Genomic DNA, 21,338 nt, shown 5'->3' with positions numbered 1-21,338 from the left:
TCACATTTATATAACACGAAGAATAATGCAATATATGTAGTATATTATATATAATAAAACATGATACAACGTGCGAGAATTTTAAATTCAAGAATTAAATCAAGACTAAAATATACACATAATTGTAGGTTAAAATTCAATAGTCTTTTTTGTAGATATTTGTATTTTAAATAGCACCAATGCATCAATAAATCATACGTGTTTTCTTTATCAATTTCGAAAAATATAATGTATATGTAGTTATATAATATAAGTGTGTTATTTACACAGATTGAGAACGTATGTATGAATGTATTTATGTATATGTAATATTTTTGAATTAACCTACATGTTTATTCTAAATAAATATAATATATTATATATGAGATTTAATCATTCTTAATCTATTACACATGTATATATAGTAAAATTAACACGCTAAAGAGCGGAATTGAAATGGCGTGTGTTTTTATCAACACTTCAGATCCGTCATCACATAAGACATAATGCAATTGAATATGTTGTAAATTTTTAAACAGATTCTGACAATTAAGCTAAAAAAATATTATAAAATAAAAATACATGACAGCTTCGACTCATAAATGTAATTTCATGGCACTTTTGTATCACCTCAAGGGCAAATCTTCTCATGACAACTTTTAATTTCAAGGTTAAATATTTACAAGACGACCTTTGATGGCTTGAATTGTGATTGAGAGTAATTTACTTACAAGAAAAGTCATTATTATTTCTTCATTTCAAGGATATTATTTTGCAATTTTGTCTGTTGTGCCATAATATTTTATTAAATATTGTTTGGAACACATTCGAACATAATTTATTTAAATAAATAAAACAAAAATATATTTTAAAGCATAGTATGCATTATATATACTTACATTCGACATATTCAATAGACATTTTATTATAATATAATAGACATCTATTAATTTTGATCTAATTTTGTGATCACGATTATATGTATATATATATATATATATATATATATATATATATATATATATATATATATATATGTATATATATATATATATATATATATATATATATATATATATATATATATATATATATACATATACATATATATATATATATATATATATATATATATATATATATATATATATATATATATATATATATATATATATATATATATATATATATATATATATATATATATAATTTTGATCTAATTTTGTGATCACGATTATATGTATATATATATATATATATATATATATATATATATATATATATATATATATATATATATATATATATGTATATATATATATATATATATATATATATATATATATATATATATATATATATATATATATATATATATATATATACATATACATATATATATATATATATATATATATAAATATATATATATATATATATATATATATATATATATATACATATATATATATATATATATATATATATATATATATATATATATATATATATATATATATATATATATATATTTCTTATGCACGATAAAAATAAATAAATTACAGAGTATTTATATAGACGACGATTTAACGTGTACCCTGTCACCTATTTTTTTCGCTCATACACACATTTAATTTATATAATAATATAATATTTTATAAAGAAGGAACGTTTACTTCTCATTCTTTTTTTTTTTTTTAATTTTGCAGAATGCTTAAGCTACTGATCATTTACAGAAGTTCATCATGAAGATCATCACCGTTGGCCACACGGCACGAGGCGCCTCTGGCTTGTAGTGAAACCTTTTCTTCGCCACCGAGAGCATTTGGGGTAGATCGAACGAACTATAATAAAACGAAAAGAAATAAATCAGTGGATGAAATATTTTCTAAAAATAAATTAAAATTCATACATGTCCGGTTCGGATTCTGTCACTATTATACACTGTTTGAAAATGGACAACCAATCTGAAGCCCGGACCCGTACATGTATAAATGCACCTTAAGATTTAATTAAGGCAGCAAGTTATTTAGCAAGTTACATTTAAACTGTTACGCGTATGAGCGTGTTGAGATAAGAAACAATAAAAAAGTTATTAAATAACAAAATTATTTTTAATTACATATAATATTAAAAAAAATATATAAAATTTTCTTAATTCATAGACCTTCGGAATAAAAAAAAAAGTTTATTTAGAGTTAATTTAAAAAGAGTTAATTTAAAAAAAATAAAATTATTAATTTTAATTATATGAATTGCCATCACACGACTGAATATTTTTTAATATATTTTTTTAATTGGAACAATTTTCGTACTTAATTTATTATTTCAATCCTTTCATAAAACTGGGTACCCACGTTTTTAATGAGATATTTTAATTTTATTTTGAATAGATATATTTTTGCGGACTATTTCTTATCTCAACACGTTCACTAGTACTGTGCTCTTACCACACAACATGTTGTCATATTAATTTGAAGCATTTTTATCATCGTATTAAACTTCAGTGAGCAAAATCTATAAGAAAAGTTATATTGTTAGTGAAGTTACATACATACATATATTCTTACATGTACATTAGAGTGGTGGGGGGAAATTTAATTTATTAATAAACATCATTAGAAAAAGTGTTTGCGTGATTTGTACTCAGTACTGATTCTTGATCAGGTTTTAATGTTTTGTTATAAGCAAAAATTTTTTTTGATGGTCCTAAGCTTAAATAGGTATACATATGTTTATATGTATATATACATATATTATTAAAATATTAAATATTAAAAAAAAATTTGATAATTATTAATTTCAAAAAACAAAAAATGAGTCTTTATTACAGAAATTAAATATACATTTCATTAAAATTTAAATAAAATTATATTTAAAGACCACTCTAATGTACATACATACACACAACATATCATAAAATAATAATACAGCACGTACAAAAGAAAATAGTAAATCATCATAATATATTCATTATATACATATGTGTATAAGGTTGGGCTTAATAATGCTTCGCTAAATAGGCATCGTTTCGTACACAGCCTGAAGGAAAATATTTTCACAGGTGGCGGAAAAGCGTGGTCGATCGCGTTTCCGAGAGCTCGTCTATTGTTTATTTCCAAAAACGAAAAGCGCCAAAATGAAAACCAAGACGGCGGGCTCTATTTACAATGCAAATACAAGAAGAGTGCTTTATTGCTCTCAATTTCGCTCCATTTGTTCCTAACGGAATTTCGCGTCTCGAGGAAACGTCTAACGTGACGATAATCCCGGTGGAGGCAGATCGAGAAAGTGTGGCAGGTGGGTGAAAGTGGGCTAGCCGCATTAACCGAAACTGTATCCGCATATCAAAGTCGTGAGATTGTAAATCAATAGCGGCAGGCAGCACCCGGACTCGCCCAGGATCTGCCGTGTATTTATAGACCCGTCTGATGTTGTTTTGGAGGAATCGTTGCAGTTGTTGGCCGGTGTGTATATAGTTATTGGCCGCTCGAATCAAGCAACGCACTAGTGCTAGTTGATGGCAAAGTGGTATGTTGCAATGAATTACAACAAGATTAAGGTCACATATGCTTTATAAAATACTAGTGGTGCTACCCGGCTTCACTCGGTAAATGGAAATTCAAATAAAAGCCATGAAAAAACCTTTTTATTAAATTTATTTGAATCGAAAAAAATTTATGTTATTTAACGACCAACCAATCACAAAATTCCTAGACCAATCCAGCCAATCAGAAACGACTTTGACATCATCCAATCAGAAACGACTTTGACGACAACCAATCAGAAACGACTTTGACGACAACCAATCAGAAACGACTTTGACGACAGCCAATCAGAAACGAATTACAGACGCCGTTTCGGTTTTATATATAATATTTATTTGAATCGAAAAAAATTTATATTATTTAACGACTGACCATTCACAAACGTCTTTGGACAATCCAGCCAATCAGAAACGTCTTTAGACAATCCAGTCGATCAAAAACGAATTACAGACGCCGTTTCGGTTTTATATATATGATAAGTGGCCAATTACTGTATACTGGCTTACAATTGTTACTTTCCTTTATTGAAAATGTTGTTACTTTATCTATGTTTTATTTGTCGCTCATAACTTTGATACTCGTATTATATATTGGATTGAACATTTTACGGATTGTATTGATTCAAAACTTTTTGTAAATACAAAATATGTGTATTTCATTTTTATGTAAGAATTTGATTCGCCGGTGGATTTCGTATAAATAATTTGATGTAATTATCAAATATTTCGAACGAAAATCGTAAATATTTTCATTAAAAAGTTTGTTTACGAATATAAATATTTGCATTGCATAATTTAAACGATATTAAATTTTTAATATCTAAAATATTTTGAAATTTTATTTTAGAAACAAAAAAACATGTAAAATAAACAACATTTACAAACAAACACATAGTTTAAAATATAAAAAAACAAACATGCAAATACATACAATTTTCAGTGAGTTTTCTGTGCATCATCGGCGTGCGTTCATGCAAATGAACGTGAATATATTTTAACCCATCCACTACCCATTAGATATTTTTTTAACAGATTAAATCCATTTATAAATGTCCGTGTGTATGTATGTATTCATAGTCAGATGCATAAAAGACATTTAAAGAAAAAATACCTTTTTTTACTATGTGTAGTTGAATACTTTTTGCAAAACGCGACCGAAATCGGACATGTATAAATGCACCTGAATCTAATATTTATACTACACGCAAAAATTGTTTTGGTCATCGTACTGTTGAAGCATTTTTATTCTTTTGTTTTCCAATAAGCACAAATTATTAGGATAAAATATCACATATGAGCTATAAATATTGATTACAACTATGTATATGTATGTATTTATTGCTATAAAAAAAAAAAACAATTTTTTAAAATCGGACCTAGTGAACAGATTTTTATTAACATTTGCTTTACTTAATACAAGATAACTTGACCCCAAATATGTGTATATACATATATACCAGGAAGGCCTAACAGGTAAACCCAATGCGCCTTTTTGGCTAATATTGTATGTATGTTCAGATATAATCCTGTAATGCTACAATGGTCCAAACTTTAAATAAATAAATGAATAATCTTCGAGTCAGTTATTTGAATGAGAAACTCGACATATATACATACATACTCTTTTACTACAATAGTTCTATACAAAACGAACAGTTTACATGAAAATAGACAAAGACAATCAAAATATTCCAATCAATTTTTGTGTGATTTTTATCATTTATAATTAATTGTTGCGTCTTAATTATATGTGTAAGAGACTTAGGAAAACATATGTACATGCTGTCTCCTACACTGCCTCTCGACCAATAGCATTTCGTGCAGGCAGTAGAACATTCTACGAGCGAAATGCTACTGGTCGAAATGGGGTGTAAAGGACAGCATGTGCGTCCTACAGCGTCTTCCTAACTACAGCGGAGGAACTACAGAATTTTCTTATATATTTTTCTTAATAAATATATCTTTTATTTATAATTTCTTAAGAAAAAAACATATAAAAATATTTTTAAAAACAATTATAAAAAACTATTTTTTATATTTATGTATGTATATTTACATATAACTTTTTATTTTTTTATATTTATATATACATATATATTTTAAAATTTAAATTTTATATAAATATGCAAACAAAATTTAAAATGATTTTATTTCGATCGAAGCTTTATGAAAATAGAATACATCAATGGCTGTATGCATAGATATTGTATGTCCATTTTTGAATTTGTATCGAATTTTAAGTTTGTAGATTCAGGTTTTTCTTTTCAAGGTTATTTATTACACCACATATATGTATATCCTTGAAAAGAAAAACCAAAAAGCATCTACAAACTTAAAATTCGATACAAATTCAAAAATGGACATACACTATCTTTTCACCAAGCCATCGACATAAAAGGCTTATTCATAGGTTATAATAATGACATCAAATTTTGTATCTAATTTTGCAGGCTATTATTTATCTAGCAAAATGAAGATCAAAAAGCCATCCAGAGATTTTAACCAGAAACTGAAAGTATAAAAGAAGTGCAATATTTTCAAAGAGAACGAAACTGAAACCGAGGAAAAATCTACTACACTTGAACGACCGTTGGAGCCATTGCGAAAATTGCACCGCAAGTCCTTGCAAGCGTGCAGAACAATACAAGGGACGAGGAAGAGATGAGGGAAAGGTTGACCTTTCCCTCATCTCAAGTACAAACGGATGAGAAAACGTCATACATACGTGTAGCCTTTGAGAGCGTGCTGTCTTTATTTGCATTCTAGTTCTTTGTAATCTGTTGCAATATCTGAATGGGTGGGTGGGTGGGTGGGTACTTAGTGCTTTCACAAAATCGTGGGTGTATACAATACCGAAACTATGGGCCTGCCTGTCTGGTGGCAATACGAACATTTTTGTCACGTACCGATACGGTGGTGGCCGTGCAGGAGTTTGCTCTCGGCCTGAACATGGACGTGCGCCATTTGCGCTTCACCTGCGCTATCACCTGTCGCAAACATAAAAAATATATAAACATAAAATATAAAATACATCAGTGACGTGCTTAGGAGGTGTGTTTGGGTTTTTAGCTTTAAATTCGCAAAAGTCGAAAAGTTTTGACATAGAACTATGCATTTTTGCGAGCGCTTGAAAAACTGTTGCTTATTAGGGCGAAATCACACAGGGAAGAAGGTATCCGGACATAAATACCGCCCCGGACACAAATACCCCCGGCTAAAAATCCGCTGGTCGTTAATCCCCCGTGCAAAAAACTCTCGTGCAAATAACCCCCACCATGGATAAAAATTGTTTAAAAATAGTAATAAATAAAATAAACGACTTTTTTTTTGACGACAAAAATTCGTTTATTTTATCGAGGTAAGCCAGTTATCAATAGAATTTTTGTTTTTAATCCACAAGAATAGTCGAAATATGATTTTTATAAGTGGAATTTTATTTAATTCTCATATAAAGATAATTTAATATATTATCCCTATTAATTCAATTCAGATTCGTGTAAATACGAGTAAAAACTAGTACGAGCTTTTTGCTCGCAATTTTACCGATTTAAAGTTCAGCACACTTCCAATTAACCCTTTTAAACGAACACAAAAAATAGTGTGGTCAGAAAACTATCTCAATAAACATGTTTCAATAGAAAAAAGTCAATATAAAATAGTATTAACAGTGGGAAAAAATCCCAAGTGAAAATACGTACTTTTGACTTTAGATTTGAACTGGATGACTACTTAGAGATATTTGAAAGCTGAAAAGTACTAAAAATGAAAGATAAAATACCCGTCTATAGATTCCAATATTCATTTTGAAGAGGAAATTGACAGATTTTGAGACATCGACCGAACAACACCAAGTTATAGAAAAATCGCGCGATTTATAAAACACATATGGTATATCTCCGAATCTCGAGCCTATCAACATTTTTTATTACCAGATTCGTGTTCACTGGGCATAGATCTATAAGAAAAGTTATATCTCGTCTCTGAACCATTTTTCGTGTCGAACAGTGTAATTAATAATAATCTATATCTTGTATATGTATATATGTATATTCTAAATGAATGTCTGTGTGTGTCTCGAATAGCCTCCTAAACCACTGAACCGATTACGATGGAACTTTCAGGATTTGATGTATGCATGTCCGAAAAAACGGGAACGGAAATGGGAAAAACGGGAATGGGTGTCATTGCAACGCTATAATTTCAAATGTTTTCGCGTCGTGACCAACGTGTTCGCTGTCTGCGTTTTTCCGACAAATAGGAACGGGTACAAGAACGGGAATTGCATGCGTTATTGTGGCGTTGCAACGCATGCCGGGTTCAGCTAGTCTATATATATATATATATATATATATATATATATATATATATATATATATATATATATATATATATATATCTGCGCGTGCACATTAATACGGGAGGAAAAGCCTGTTCTTCTTGTTCCTGTTGTATCCTGCTCGCGCAAATTAAGTGAGTATGTATCGTTTACCATGCACAATTTTTTTTTGATCTTTCGACTTAACTTAAGATCTTTCGATTTTCAATCTTTGCCTTCCGATATTTGCGTTTTCTGTAATTTAACATTCTGTCTCGTCACAGAGACTACATTTTCCGTCACGTTTCAAACTTCAGCAGTATAATATTTAAGATGCTACTTCCAGTTATGCATAAAGGATCTAGCTTATATGTGTACATAAATAGTAGAGTAGTGTCGATTATTGTTAAGAAATTTTGTGAATCTGCTTTAAAAAAAGTATTCACTTCACATTAGATCTTTATAGAAGACTACGCTTAGTAAGCTATTAGTTTTAATAGGCGGTATATACAATTTCAACAAAATACAAGACAAAGTTGAACAATTTATATAAATTCACTATCTAGCATGCCAACTTTATACGGCGAGATATTTCCGTTAATTACCCTATTTATTTACATTGTTACGATTCATACTTTAAAAATACATTGCTCTAGACAGAAAAAGACAAAAGACTACAATGAGCATTGAAATGTTGAAAAAGACTTTTTGTGTTATTTGAGAACCATCAACGAAGACAGCGCGATCATTAGCGTAATAAATATACCCATAGCAATGTTGAAACTTTTGTTGAACATCTACTAATTAGCCTGCTATATTTGAATCGAATTTTTCAATTTGTTTGAAGTGTTGGAGACTCGTATGTTCGTCAATGTTTGAACGCACGTTCAAACATTTGATGCTGGAGAATGTTTGACAAACTTTTACGAACGATCACGGTAAACTTTATGTCGCGGCTAAGCTGTTACTTTATTTTGATGTTTAACAGCACTAAATGAATGTATATATGTATGTCATATGAGTCATATTATAAATAATAAAACCAGAGTGTTGAATAAAAGACCAAACAGCGGCATAAAAGTGACTTATGAATTATTATTTGCCCTCGACTTACTTTGTCAGCATTTATTGAACCGTAAACAACACCATTCATTACACGGATATACGATAATTGTCCGAATAAATATTGTATGTCTATAGTATTATGTTTGTCTACTCTTTGTTTATGTAGTTGTATAAATACAATGAGTACTTATTATGAATATACAAAAATTAAAAATAGGTAAAACTCACCTCTCCATTGCAGAAACAATACAGTGTTGCCACGCATAAGCCCTGTAAAAATTCAATACAATAGTTAAAATGAATTGTTTTATATAAATTGAATTATACACATAGTGAATTTGTATTCAATTCAAAATATATTATTTTCCAATAAGTCTCTTTCCAATAATAATCAATTTTTCTATTGAACAATATCATTAAATTTTTCTTCTACATAAATACGAATTGCTATTTTTTTACGCGCAAAAAAGGTTTTGTATTAAAAAATATGTATTCAATTGAATGAATTGAATTTTAATAATTAAATACATACAAAAGAGAAAGGAAGAATATCGTACCAAGGTTAAAACATTTAAGCTTCCATCGTTAATATTAAATGAAAAATATGAAGAAAGTCGAAACTTTGTGAATGTACTTAAACATTAGAGAATTGCTTATTATTCTAACTTTTATTACAGTAATTTGGAAGTTTGTATATTTATCATATTTTGTGTATTTTATCATATGTATGTATGTACATATCCTTTATTATAAATATCTAATATATAATTTCGAAAGATACTTTGTATGTATGTATGTTTTTGTTCGTAGAATCCGTGACGTTAAATTAAATAAAAATACAAATGAATATTCAAATAAAATAAAACTATTTAAATAAATTTAATAAAATGTTTACTATTATATCAGCCATGTTTAAGCGGAACCTTTTTTACTACATATGCATGTTATAATATTGTAATTTTATTAAATATTTCAATCAATAATTTGAAATAAAAAGTATAGCCTTCTTTAGAACAACTCTAAGCGAAAAATGTGCAATGAATACCATTTGAAACCATTTTTCATTTAAATAAATAAAATAAAATTATATTAAAATTCTACACTAATTTTACAATATATACATACACATACATATGTATATTAAATTTTCGTAGAGTTAAAACTTTTTGTTTGTTTTGTAATAAGCTCTTAAGCGGGCAACCGATACGAATTTAAAACAAAGTATTACATTATATTTCAAAATTTAACATAAAATATAATAGAAAATTATTTGTTTCAAACAGGATTACCCACGGCCCACTGTGCAATCAATATATACATATGTACATATTATATATAAATTGGTACTATTTTGGTGAGAACAAAGCGTCACCATGAGATAAAAATACAGTACATAGATTAAAGTTGGTTGTTAAAACATACAAATATCAAAATTTAGATTGAAAAAATCCACACATTTTAATCTCATAACCAAACCAAATATATATTTATAATGTAATATATATAAGTTCATCAACCATGAAAACTGCTCACTACAAAAATTGATTAGCATGTCTCCACTTAGCTGTTTTCGTATTCAACATTAATTTTCAATTTTCATTTCAACATTCAACTTTTAATTTTCAACAGGCGCATGTGTGACGCATGCAATTAGCCGTCCACACTTGTTCAATACCGTTGACTGAAAATTGACTACGTTTCATCAGTGCCAGCGCCATTTTTCTTGCTAACTGTCTGTATTTTCTTACTAGTGTTGTACCCGATGACATATCATCGCATAGGTATTGGTAAATAATGTTATTAAATTAAAAAAAAATAAAAGAAACGGGTCTGTCTTGTGTTCGATCCACATTTTAAAATACATATAATTTAATATTTATATTTAATTTATTTATTTTGTTTGGAAAATTTGCAGTTTTATTGATTACAAAATTGATAACAAAATATAATTAATAGGAGACAAACCATTTTAAAATTTTCGCATATATTTAGGTGAGAGAAAAAAAATAAACATCAAAAATAAAAAATAACAATAATATAGTACCAATGATAGTGGTAAAATATGTAATAATATTAATAATAATAAAATAATAACCTAGATTATAGTTATAATAATAATAAAATAATAACCTAGATTATAGTTATAATAATAATAAACTAATAATAATAATTAGATAAGTAATAAATTAAGCAAGATAATTAGAAAATACACAAAAATAAAAAATAATAAAATTAATTGTTTAATATGAAAAAAAAAAGGTAAAAATGAACTACCTACCTACATATTATAAACAATATATAACACCGATATAAAACTTAATTAATTAATTCAATAAATTTTCAATGGATGGTGATATATTATTTCTAAGTTATTTTGGTCTATTTTCCTAGCGGAAACATTCACATCGAACAGTATATGTATATATAGAACTTTTTTTCTATATTATTATTATTCGTATTACACTTGTACTTCGTTTTGTTGGAAGCGGTTTAGCTTACGTACATATGTATGTCGAATCTTAATGACAATTATAGTACGGAGAGCGTTATCTCAGACAAACAGACACACAGACTCACAGACGTTTGTATATAGCGATGCTTAGTGGTTAAGCGATTGATTACCAGTAGAAAAGTCGTGTTTTCAATACCGATAAGTGGGTTCAAATATAAATAAATAAAATTCAACTACGTTTATAAAACCCCGATCGACCATCTCCTGCTAGAGTTCACCAATTTATCTAAATTCTTAGTGACGTCTGCAATACAACCAGCATCTTCTCACACTCGAGAAATTGGAGAGTTTGAATTTGTTGATTGTTGCAAGCATGCACGTGCTTGCGGTTTGTAACAACAATATCTGTATATCTATGTGTGTTGTATAATGTGTTTGAATATGTACACAGCTAGCCATAATGTCGTTTTGAAAAATAAAAATGAAAAAATGTCGAGGTATATTTATAAATCAACCGAAACGTGCTCAAGCCGGATTTCATTATCACAGTACGTGAACAATTCCGGCCATTTAAGCCAAGAATTTATATTGGCTTTTAATTTATACGTCCACACACACCCACGTTTGAGAATTTCTGAAGTTATCCCACACGCTCAATCTTCAGGCTTTCAGTCGACTCGTCGTCACGTGAGAGCCTCCCAGCCCAAACCACACCCAGGCGAAGAGTCTGTAATCGCACAGGCATTATAAACTACCCCATTCCACTCCCCCACTGACACTCACTCTCCCTACCTGCGTTTTGTTGGTTTTCTGAGTCTTTATGAGCGCGGAGCTGTCAGATTTTGTGTGCGAGTCGTTTCGCAGGTGGCGTACGCCAACAGAGGCGACGGGCCAATTAATTATACAGTTTGAGAACGACTGGCGTATTTTCCCCGACTCTCACTCTCTCTCCGTGGAATTAATCTCGGGAGTGTTACAACGCGCGCAAATGTGACAGCTGGAGTAATAGCGATACGCTTACCAAGTCGAGTCGATTCATCGACAATGACGTTCCTGTGCATAGGGAATGAATGGAATACATATGCCAATGAATGATTTTACATACAAAAGAACGTACGGGAAAAAATAACACCGCTCGCGCTTTTTACTCAAGACGTACACAAAGTAGGTTTTCAAGTTCTATTTATTTATATTCAAATGCCATAGTATGGTGACAGGTATCCCCAAATGTACTTATTGGCCATTAGTCAGCAGCGTGGCTCGGTAGTTGCGGTGATATTAAGCACCGAGAGCAGAGAAATGTAATAATAATAGAAGGGCCCTTACGAATAAATGTTTGTTGTCAATATTACGCGGTACGTCTATAAATACGCTACAACGCACGGAATAGAATCGGATCAATAATATATATAAAAACCGACTGTCGATTTGTATATATGTGACGGGGATGCGGTGCATCCGCTCTAAAATCGCCAGACAAATTGAACGACAGATTAACGGACGGCTGCTTTAAATGCAATTCTCATCTTCTCGAATGATAGATTGCACATTAGATGACCGGTAACCTTTTGATGTGCACAGATGCAATTATTAAAATTGAGTTGGATCTTTCAGGCGAGTTTAATAAGGCAAGATTCGATAAGTTCCGAATCTTGCCGTATTAAACTCGCCAGAAAGATCCAACTCAATTTTAATAATTGCATCTGTGCACATCGAAAGGCTACTCGTCATCTGATGTGCAATCTATCATTCCAGAAAACGAGAATTACGTTTAAAGCTGCCGTTCTGTTAATCTGGCGATTTTAGAGCGGATGCATCAAACCCATGTGACGGACGATCAACCATTAACCAGTATGGGGAACCAATTTTTTTTTTTCATTTTTTTCATATTTTTCCACTTCGACCCCCGGGGTGCCGAAGGCATCGGGGGCGCTGGGAGCGCCGAAGGCGTCTGCGGCGCTGGGGGCGAAGGCCCCGGAGCGTCGGAGGCGTCGGGGGCGAAGGCCCCGGAGCGTCGGAGGCGCCGGGGGCGAAGGCCCCTGGGTGCCGGAGGCATCGGGGGCGCTGGGGGCAAAGGCGTCGGGGCGTCAACGATGCACAAAACGTAATTCGTAATTCGTAATCACTTCGTAATTTGTCATTCGTAATTTCTAATTCGTGCATCAATTTTTTTCCGAAATCAGTCGATTCAATATCTTTAACTTTATTTTTATTCGAGTTTCAATTCCTTTTCGAAACCACCCGCTAAAATCAACGGGCCCAACACTAGTTTACTTATAAAAATTTATCCCATGTTGTTTATTGTGTGTTTTTTTAATGCATTGTGCAATTTTTACCGATGCTTGCTCATCTTGTGAGTAATATAAACATACAGAGAAGTTTTTATCGGACACATACGTCCAGCACCAAATATCAAATACGACTGATACTAAAATTATTGAGGATTGTATGTGAAAAATCGTCACTTGACAACAATATGACGCCACTTCTATTAATATAACATTTCTCTGACCGAGAGATTGTCGGGTTCGATTCTGTGAGCTGACCTCGATTGAAAAGAATTTATTCTAAAGCCTGTACCCTCCCCATCTCTCGCAAATTTGTTAATTGTTGGAAGCATGCATATGATTGCGGTTTATAATTGATATACATATGTATGTATATATCAAAATTATAAAATGTGTTTAGATACTTATTTTATTTTACATATTTTTATTAGACATATGTATAAGCATAATACAAATACTACATATAAGTATATGTATAAAAATTAGCAAGATATCTATGTACATACATATGTTATAATAGATAATAAAATTTTAAAATCATATTATATATTATAATATAAAGCCAGCAGCATAGCTCGGTCGTTAAGCTTCTGCCTAACACCGAGAGGTGCCAGGTTCAATCCCATGAGCTGACCTCGATTGAAAATAATTTTTCTGTAGTGTTCATCTGTAGTGCTCCTGGTCAGAGCTGGATATGTGTGACTCCAGGTTGATCGTTTCCTATCAGAGTTTGCTAATTTTCTCTGATTTCATTGTTGAAACGGTTCCCGATTAAAAAAATGGCTAAAAACCTTCCTACCTACTATGTCACCACTATTTGAGTATGATTAATGTACAACAAAATTTATGTACAATTCATAGATGTCTCGTTAATTTGCGAATTTAGTGTCTCGTAATTCAGCGACTTGTGTAATAAAAATGCTGTATTGTTTGTAATTGGCCAGGAAGGTGCATTGGGATTTACCCGTTAGGCCTACCTGGTATAAATTGTAATAAAATAAATAAATAAAATATTCAAATAGTGGTGACATAATGGGTAGGATGGTTTTTGCCAATTTGATGAGGAACCTTTCAACAATGAAATCAGATAAATTGTCAAACTCTGATCGACTTGGAATCACAAATATCCAAATATGACCAGCAGCACTACAAAAATACTCGGAATAAATTCTTTTCAATTGAGGTCAACCTACGGGATCAAACCCAGCCACCTATCGGTGGTTAGCATTAACGCAACTATTAAGCTATGCTAGTGCCTAAATTTTGCGACTTATTTTTTGTGTCCTAATTTTCAAAGAATGCTAAATTACATCCGATTTAGTTTAGTAAATATACATAATTGGGAAATCATCCTTCAAATGAATCATTTTACTATTTGATTTGATTAAAGTGCTTATTAATTTGATTAAAGTGACTATTGAATTTATTAAAGTGTTCATCGTAAATTATATGCTTGTACTGACATGTACAAAATATTTGAATTTGAATTAAAAACGAGTTCGAATTTTCGCATGATCACAAAACTTCAGCTATTGTTAGTTACTACGTACATAGATAAAGTAAAACATAATGAACGAAATTTATAAATGAATAAATAAATTGGAGACGTGTGTATGTATGAATGTATGTACTTATAAATAATATAATGTATGTATTATATATGTATATATGTATAAAGAATCGTTTGAAGAACATTCTCGAATCAGAGAATTTGCCCCGCAAAGGTAAGGCCATTGCTCTCTGTTCATAGACGGTACATTTTTCATTTGATCTCGATCTTATCAAACTTTATCTTAAAATTCTGATTAATTTTGTACATAAAAAAGTACAAAGGATATTACATTTTAAAAAACATATAAATTGTTTAATAAAACCACTCGATTATGTATGTATAATATTTTAAACTAAAACATACACATTACATTACGTGTATACATATATATATATATATATATATATATATATATATATATATATATATATATATATATATATATATTTATATATATATATATATATATATATATATTTATATATATATATATATATATATATATATATATATATATATATATATATATATATATATATATATATATATATATATATATATATATATATATATATATATATATATACAAATATATATACAAATATATTCACTGACATTTAGAAGTGAATTTGTAATTCTATTGTTACATCCGTACTCACTGCTCGAGTCAGTGATATTATAATTTCACTGACAATAACAGTTTCTCTTTAACATATACATAATTCACTGACAATAATAGTTTCTAACATATCTCTTTCAATTGATATTTTCACCTGTGTTCATTTTTTATGTATTATTACTTTATTTTATTTTTTGTTTTTCTTCTCTTTTTCAAATGTATGTAAGCCATTTTGGCGCATTAGGTACTTCCTGTAATGCCACAATGGTCCAAAACTATAAATAAATAAATATACACCGATTTAACCACAAAAGGACAAATGGGACAACGAAAGCAATTATTTTGCAAATTTGTACGTGAATATAATAATAATAGTCTCGATGATATGATCCATTAGAAAATACATTGGAGTTTTGACGGAATCAATTAATTCATATACAATTTTAACGTCAAGCCGAGTCCAACCATTACTAGTTGACGCTTTTCGAGATTGCCAATTTTCTCATTCGCGCAAATAATTGCGAGAGAATATTTCGCCGTCTCATAAGTAATACACTATTTCGTTTATAGCCTATTATATAATGGCATTTTGAATAATCCATCACTTCGCTACAATCCGATTGCGGATTAACCATTAGTTGAATTTCGAATATGTCACTAAGCCGAGTGTGCGTATATGCGTGGGATTAGACACACTTCATACGTTCGATGGCACGCAAATTCCCTCGAATAAACATCGTAATATCGTAATAAATAGACGATATAATGATTTTTGAATGATTAGCGTGTACATAGAATGACATGGAGTTGAAGTTTGATGGTAAAAAAGATTCTGTTTTAACCGCTGTGTGACATGACAGTACGTAATGATATCACATAATTGAGATATTAAATAAAACATTATCATATGTACAATCGAAATTTGATTACACGTTTAGTAATATTCATTACAATTGAAATATATAATTTTGGAAACATTGATAATGTAAATTTTAAATAATCAATGAGAGATTTGTCTGCAGTAGGGTCTCTATCTATATTTTATTTCAAGTCTGTTTGCAGTAGGGATAAATCCTTCATAGCTCAATAAAACATTGCTAAAAGTTGCTTTTTTCACTCTATTTATTTTTGTAAAATGTCTGTAATCTTTGAGAATATCATTTAATATCGGATGAGTGGTTATTGTCATGCGGTTTTTCATTTAAAATAGTTTATTAGAACTTTAAAACAGATACTTTACATTTGAAAATAGCTAAATTGTTATACTTGATACTGTCAAAGTTGTATTTGCGATTAAGTTCATTTGTGTATATTGCTTCATTTTTGTTTTATTTTATTATTTTATTTTTATTTCAATCGAATATGTACACTTGCCTTTACAGATCGCTTCAAAGCGACGAGTGTACTAATACTGATACAATACAATAATACAAACAATACAAGCATTTTATACAATGCGAATTCATGCAAACTTCATCCACAGTGACATCTAAGGAGAAATTTTTATAAATAAAAATAAGCGAACCTCAAGACGCTGAATAACTTGAGATTTGCAAGAGAGATCTGAAAGGAGATGCCAATTTACAGGAACCGTTTCAATGAAAATCAGAAAAATTGCCCGACTTCGACAATAAACTATCGACCTGGAGACACAAACCAAGGTCTGGCCAGCAGCTATTAGTGGGAATCGAACTGTGACCACTTTGTTCTAAAGCATAATATACCAACCACTAGTCCACGCTGCTGGTTATATTATATGACGGACAAAAGAAAAGTTGGACTTCGCTACATAATTAAGTTCGCTAGATAATTAAGTATAAGTATTTTAAAGCAATTAAATATCACAATCAATAGAGAAAATATCTGACTATTGATTTCAATACTCATTTTGAGCAAAACAATACTAGATTTTGAGTTAAAGACCGCAAAAGCCAAAAAACTGTAAAAATTGCGCATTTTTTTAAACGCTCATATCTCGTAAACTAGAGCGAAGTAACAAAAATCATTATTATATTCAAATTCAGTGGGTCAAACTTAGTAAAGATTAATTAGTCTCGGTTCTGGTAATTTTTTTTGTTGCTCAATGTAATTGGCCTCTAAGCTATTTCTTATATAAATAAATAATATTCTTATGAGCCGATTAATAAGAGAGTGGTTAAATATATATTTTAGACCTTTAAATCAGAATTATAATTATACTTTGGAGCTTGCGCATATTTAAAAAAATCAGGTTATTTATAAAAAAAATGGAAATTGTTATTGTCGTGGAATTTATGTATATTTAATTTAAATGGTGACCTTAAACTTTCAAATATGTAATATAAAGATTTTTAATCAAATATATAAAATAATTAAAAGGCAATGTATTTTTTTCATTTGATTATAAAAACATATTGAGATTTCATCTTAAATTTGATATATAATTTATAAAATACAAACGTACCTGTAAGGAAGCTGTCGTAGCCGATACATACTCGTAGACGTGTTCCCAAGAGTTACCAGGAGGTGGTCTGAATGGTGTCACCAAATATTGAAGTCCCAACAACGGCACCAATAGGAATGTGGCCCTGGATAATCAAAATGATGAAATTGTGACATCGAAAAAGTCTATTTTATTTAAATATACGAACGTAGACACGTTCAGAGACGTGGAAAAACGTATCGAAATAAAAGCTTTCGGAAAAAGCTTCAATATCGCATATGAAAATATACGAATCGAAGGCTTTGCATTCAGAGCTATGGGTCTTACAAATAATACTCTGCAATATTGGACGGAAAGTATATACATTTATCATTTTGTATGTATGTGAAACATTTTGTGTGTATGGAATGTTATTTTTATGTACAATTTCGTTTACTCTCGAGGATGAATGCGATTTACTGGTGTTGTGATTGTACCTGAAGGCTTGAAGGGCTGTCCTGGAGGGTCCTTGAGATCCTCTGGCAGGGTTGGCTCTCAATTTGGTACAAAGTACTCGAACTATGTTGCACAGGAACACCAAGTTCAGAAATATTGTGATGGCCACCACCACTACTAGGATTGTGGTGTGAGAGCTCTCGTTCATCCAACATCTGTTCGGAAAATATAAAAAAAATAACAATGATAAATATGTTTATGTATTTTAGAACTTATATTGAACGTTTTTGGAAATTAAAATCAAACATCTTATGAAAAATTGATCTTGAAAACTTTTGAACACTCATTTTTTCATCACATTTATGCTAACTTTGAAATAATTATGAAACCATCAGTATATTTTGATAATGAATTGATGTTTAAAAATGTGTATATATATATACATATGTATGTATATTTCCTTAAATAAATACTACCTGGAGTTGCTCGGGCGCATTTTAATAATTACTTTCATACAAACCAAGAGTCTCTATTTAATTTGTAACCATTCCATTATGAAACAACTTTTGATATATTTTCATCATAAATTGACGTTTAAAACTGTGTGTTTGTATGCATGTACATATATTTAATTTTATCTAGTATTACCTGGCATTGCTCGGGCGCATTTGATTCATTACTTTTATACAAACCAAAAAAGAGCCTCTATTTAATTTGTAACCATTTCATTATGAGACAACTTTTGGTATATTTTGATCATAAATTAACTGTGTATATAGGTATATGTAAATAAGTATATTTAATTTTATCAAATACTACCTGGCGTTGCTCGGGCCCATTTGATTCATTACTTTTATTATAGCTAAACAAGAACTTTAGTTTAATTTGTGAGCATTTAATCACGCAACAAATTTCAATATATATTGACGTTTAAAACTGTGTGTACGTATGTATGTTTATTTACTTTTATCAAATAATCAAATGAAATGAATAAAATACTACCTGGCGTTGCTCGGGCGCATTTGATTCATAACTTAATATAAACCAAGAGCCTCCATTTAATCTGTGACCATCTAATTATGAAACGACTTTTAGTATATTTTGATCATAAATTGACGTTTTAAACTATGTGTATGTATGTATATATGTTACACCGAATCCATGATATTGTCTATTACAAGCATTTGGCAAGAGAATTGCCGAATGCGTGAAAAATGCAAGCTCGTTGCCCAATTCACGGATTCCGTAAATTCTTTGCCGAATGCGTGAACTGGACAGCGTGTTATATTATAACCAAGTGTCAAAGTGACAGCTGAATAAGGATGTTTAATTTAGTTTAATTTACATATTATTATGTATAATATGACTACATACATATGTTTCACTGTTAAAATATTGATCAAAATGTATAAAAATGGCATTAATTTATGTATAAGTCATATAAGATGATCGAAACATATGTATGTAGTCATATTATACATAATAATATGTAAATTAAACTAAATTAAACATCCTCATTCTGCTGTCACTTTGACATTTGTCCACGCTGTCCAGTTCTAAAAAACAACACCGGAGCGCTGCTGTCTATTTGCTGACTCCATGCTTTGAGCAGACAAATTCTTGCCGAATACACGCATTCGCCAAAAAAATTGCCAAATCCGTGAACTGGGCAACATGCTTGCATTTTTCACGCATTCGGCAATTCTCTTGCCGAATGCGTGTAACAGACAATTTCACGGATTCGGTGTAACATATACATACGTATGTATATTTAATTTGATCAAGTGCTACCTGGCGGTGCTCAGGAGAATTTTATCAATAGCATTCATGCTAGTCAAGAATCTCTATTTAATTTGTGCGCATTGAACTATGAAACAACTTTCGGTATTTTGATCATAAATTGATATTTAAAAGGAATGTACATATGTACATACACTTGTATACTTTTATCGAGTACTTACTACCTGGCGTTACTCGGGTGAATAAAAATTTGAAAAAACTGATGCCTTCTAAGATTCGGCTACGATCTACATAAGATAGCATGAGATATGCAAACATAATATACCAAATTTGATGATGAAGTTTAATAACTGTAGATTTTCATAATGGGAAATCATACAAACATTCATACATACAGTGTTTGTTAAAGTAAAACAATATGGTGAGGAGTTTTTTCAGATGCTTTTCTTATGAAGTTTTATTTTATGTGAAGCTTTCAAAACTATTTGTTCAACCGATATAAATATAGCATTCTGTTGTATTGGATTTATATATTTTTTGTTTATATGTATATATATATAATAATTCAAAGAGTTTAATACTTGAACTATGTTTTATATATATTTAATCTACGTTTAAAATAAAAATAATTAAGCGACTTCAAAAACGTAGCTTATAAAATCCGCCTATCCTATTATTCATTGGTGTATTTATTTATGTATCTTACAAATTTTGCGACTGAAAAAAATACCCAGTAATTGTCTAAACACATAAAATAGACAAAAGCCATACACAGAAAATAGCATGTAGCGATTACAACAACATAAATAAAATAAAATAAAATAAAACAGAAATACAATTTAGATCCTCGGTCGTGCGAACCATTAAAAGTTTTTTTTCACACGAGCACAAAAGTTACATTGGTTTTTCGCAAAATAAAACTTT

General features: G+C 30.0%; 1 protein-coding gene across 8 annotated transcripts in view; it reads right to left on the bottom strand.

The window, feature by feature from the left end:
* Positions 1-1,670: 1,670 nt before the first annotated feature.
* Positions 1,671-21,338, bottom strand: part of Dh31-R (Diuretic hormone 31 Receptor) — a 220,007-nt gene continuing 200,339 nt past the window's right edge. For 3 of the 8 annotated variants that reach the window (XM_077443479.1, XM_077443481.1, XM_077443480.1), the window contains 5 exons: positions 18,716-18,889; positions 18,261-18,384; positions 9,135-9,176; positions 6,433-6,513; positions 1,671-1,823 (listed from right to left, as the gene is read on the bottom strand). In XM_077443479.1, the coding sequence (XP_077299605.1) occupies positions 1,710-1,823; positions 6,433-6,513; positions 9,135-9,176; positions 18,261-18,384; positions 18,716-18,889 (535 nt within the window). In that variant the 3' untranslated portion in view covers positions 1,671-1,709. Of the gene's footprint in view, positions 1,824-2,429; positions 2,497-6,417; positions 6,514-9,134; positions 9,177-18,260; positions 18,385-18,715; positions 18,890-21,338 lie in introns of all 8 variants that reach the window. The other 5 variants (XM_077443476.1, XM_077443478.1, XM_077443477.1 and 2 more) reach the window with 3 other exon arrangements.

This window comes from Arctopsyche grandis, chromosome 12 (assembly GCF_051622035.1).
Source record: "Arctopsyche grandis isolate Sample6627 chromosome 12, ASM5162203v2, whole genome shotgun sequence".
Classification (NCBI taxonomy): domain Eukaryota; kingdom Metazoa; phylum Arthropoda; class Insecta; order Trichoptera; family Hydropsychidae; genus Arctopsyche; species Arctopsyche grandis.
Note: the sequence above shows the minus strand (reverse complement) of the source record. Positions and strands in the feature narration are given on the sequence as shown.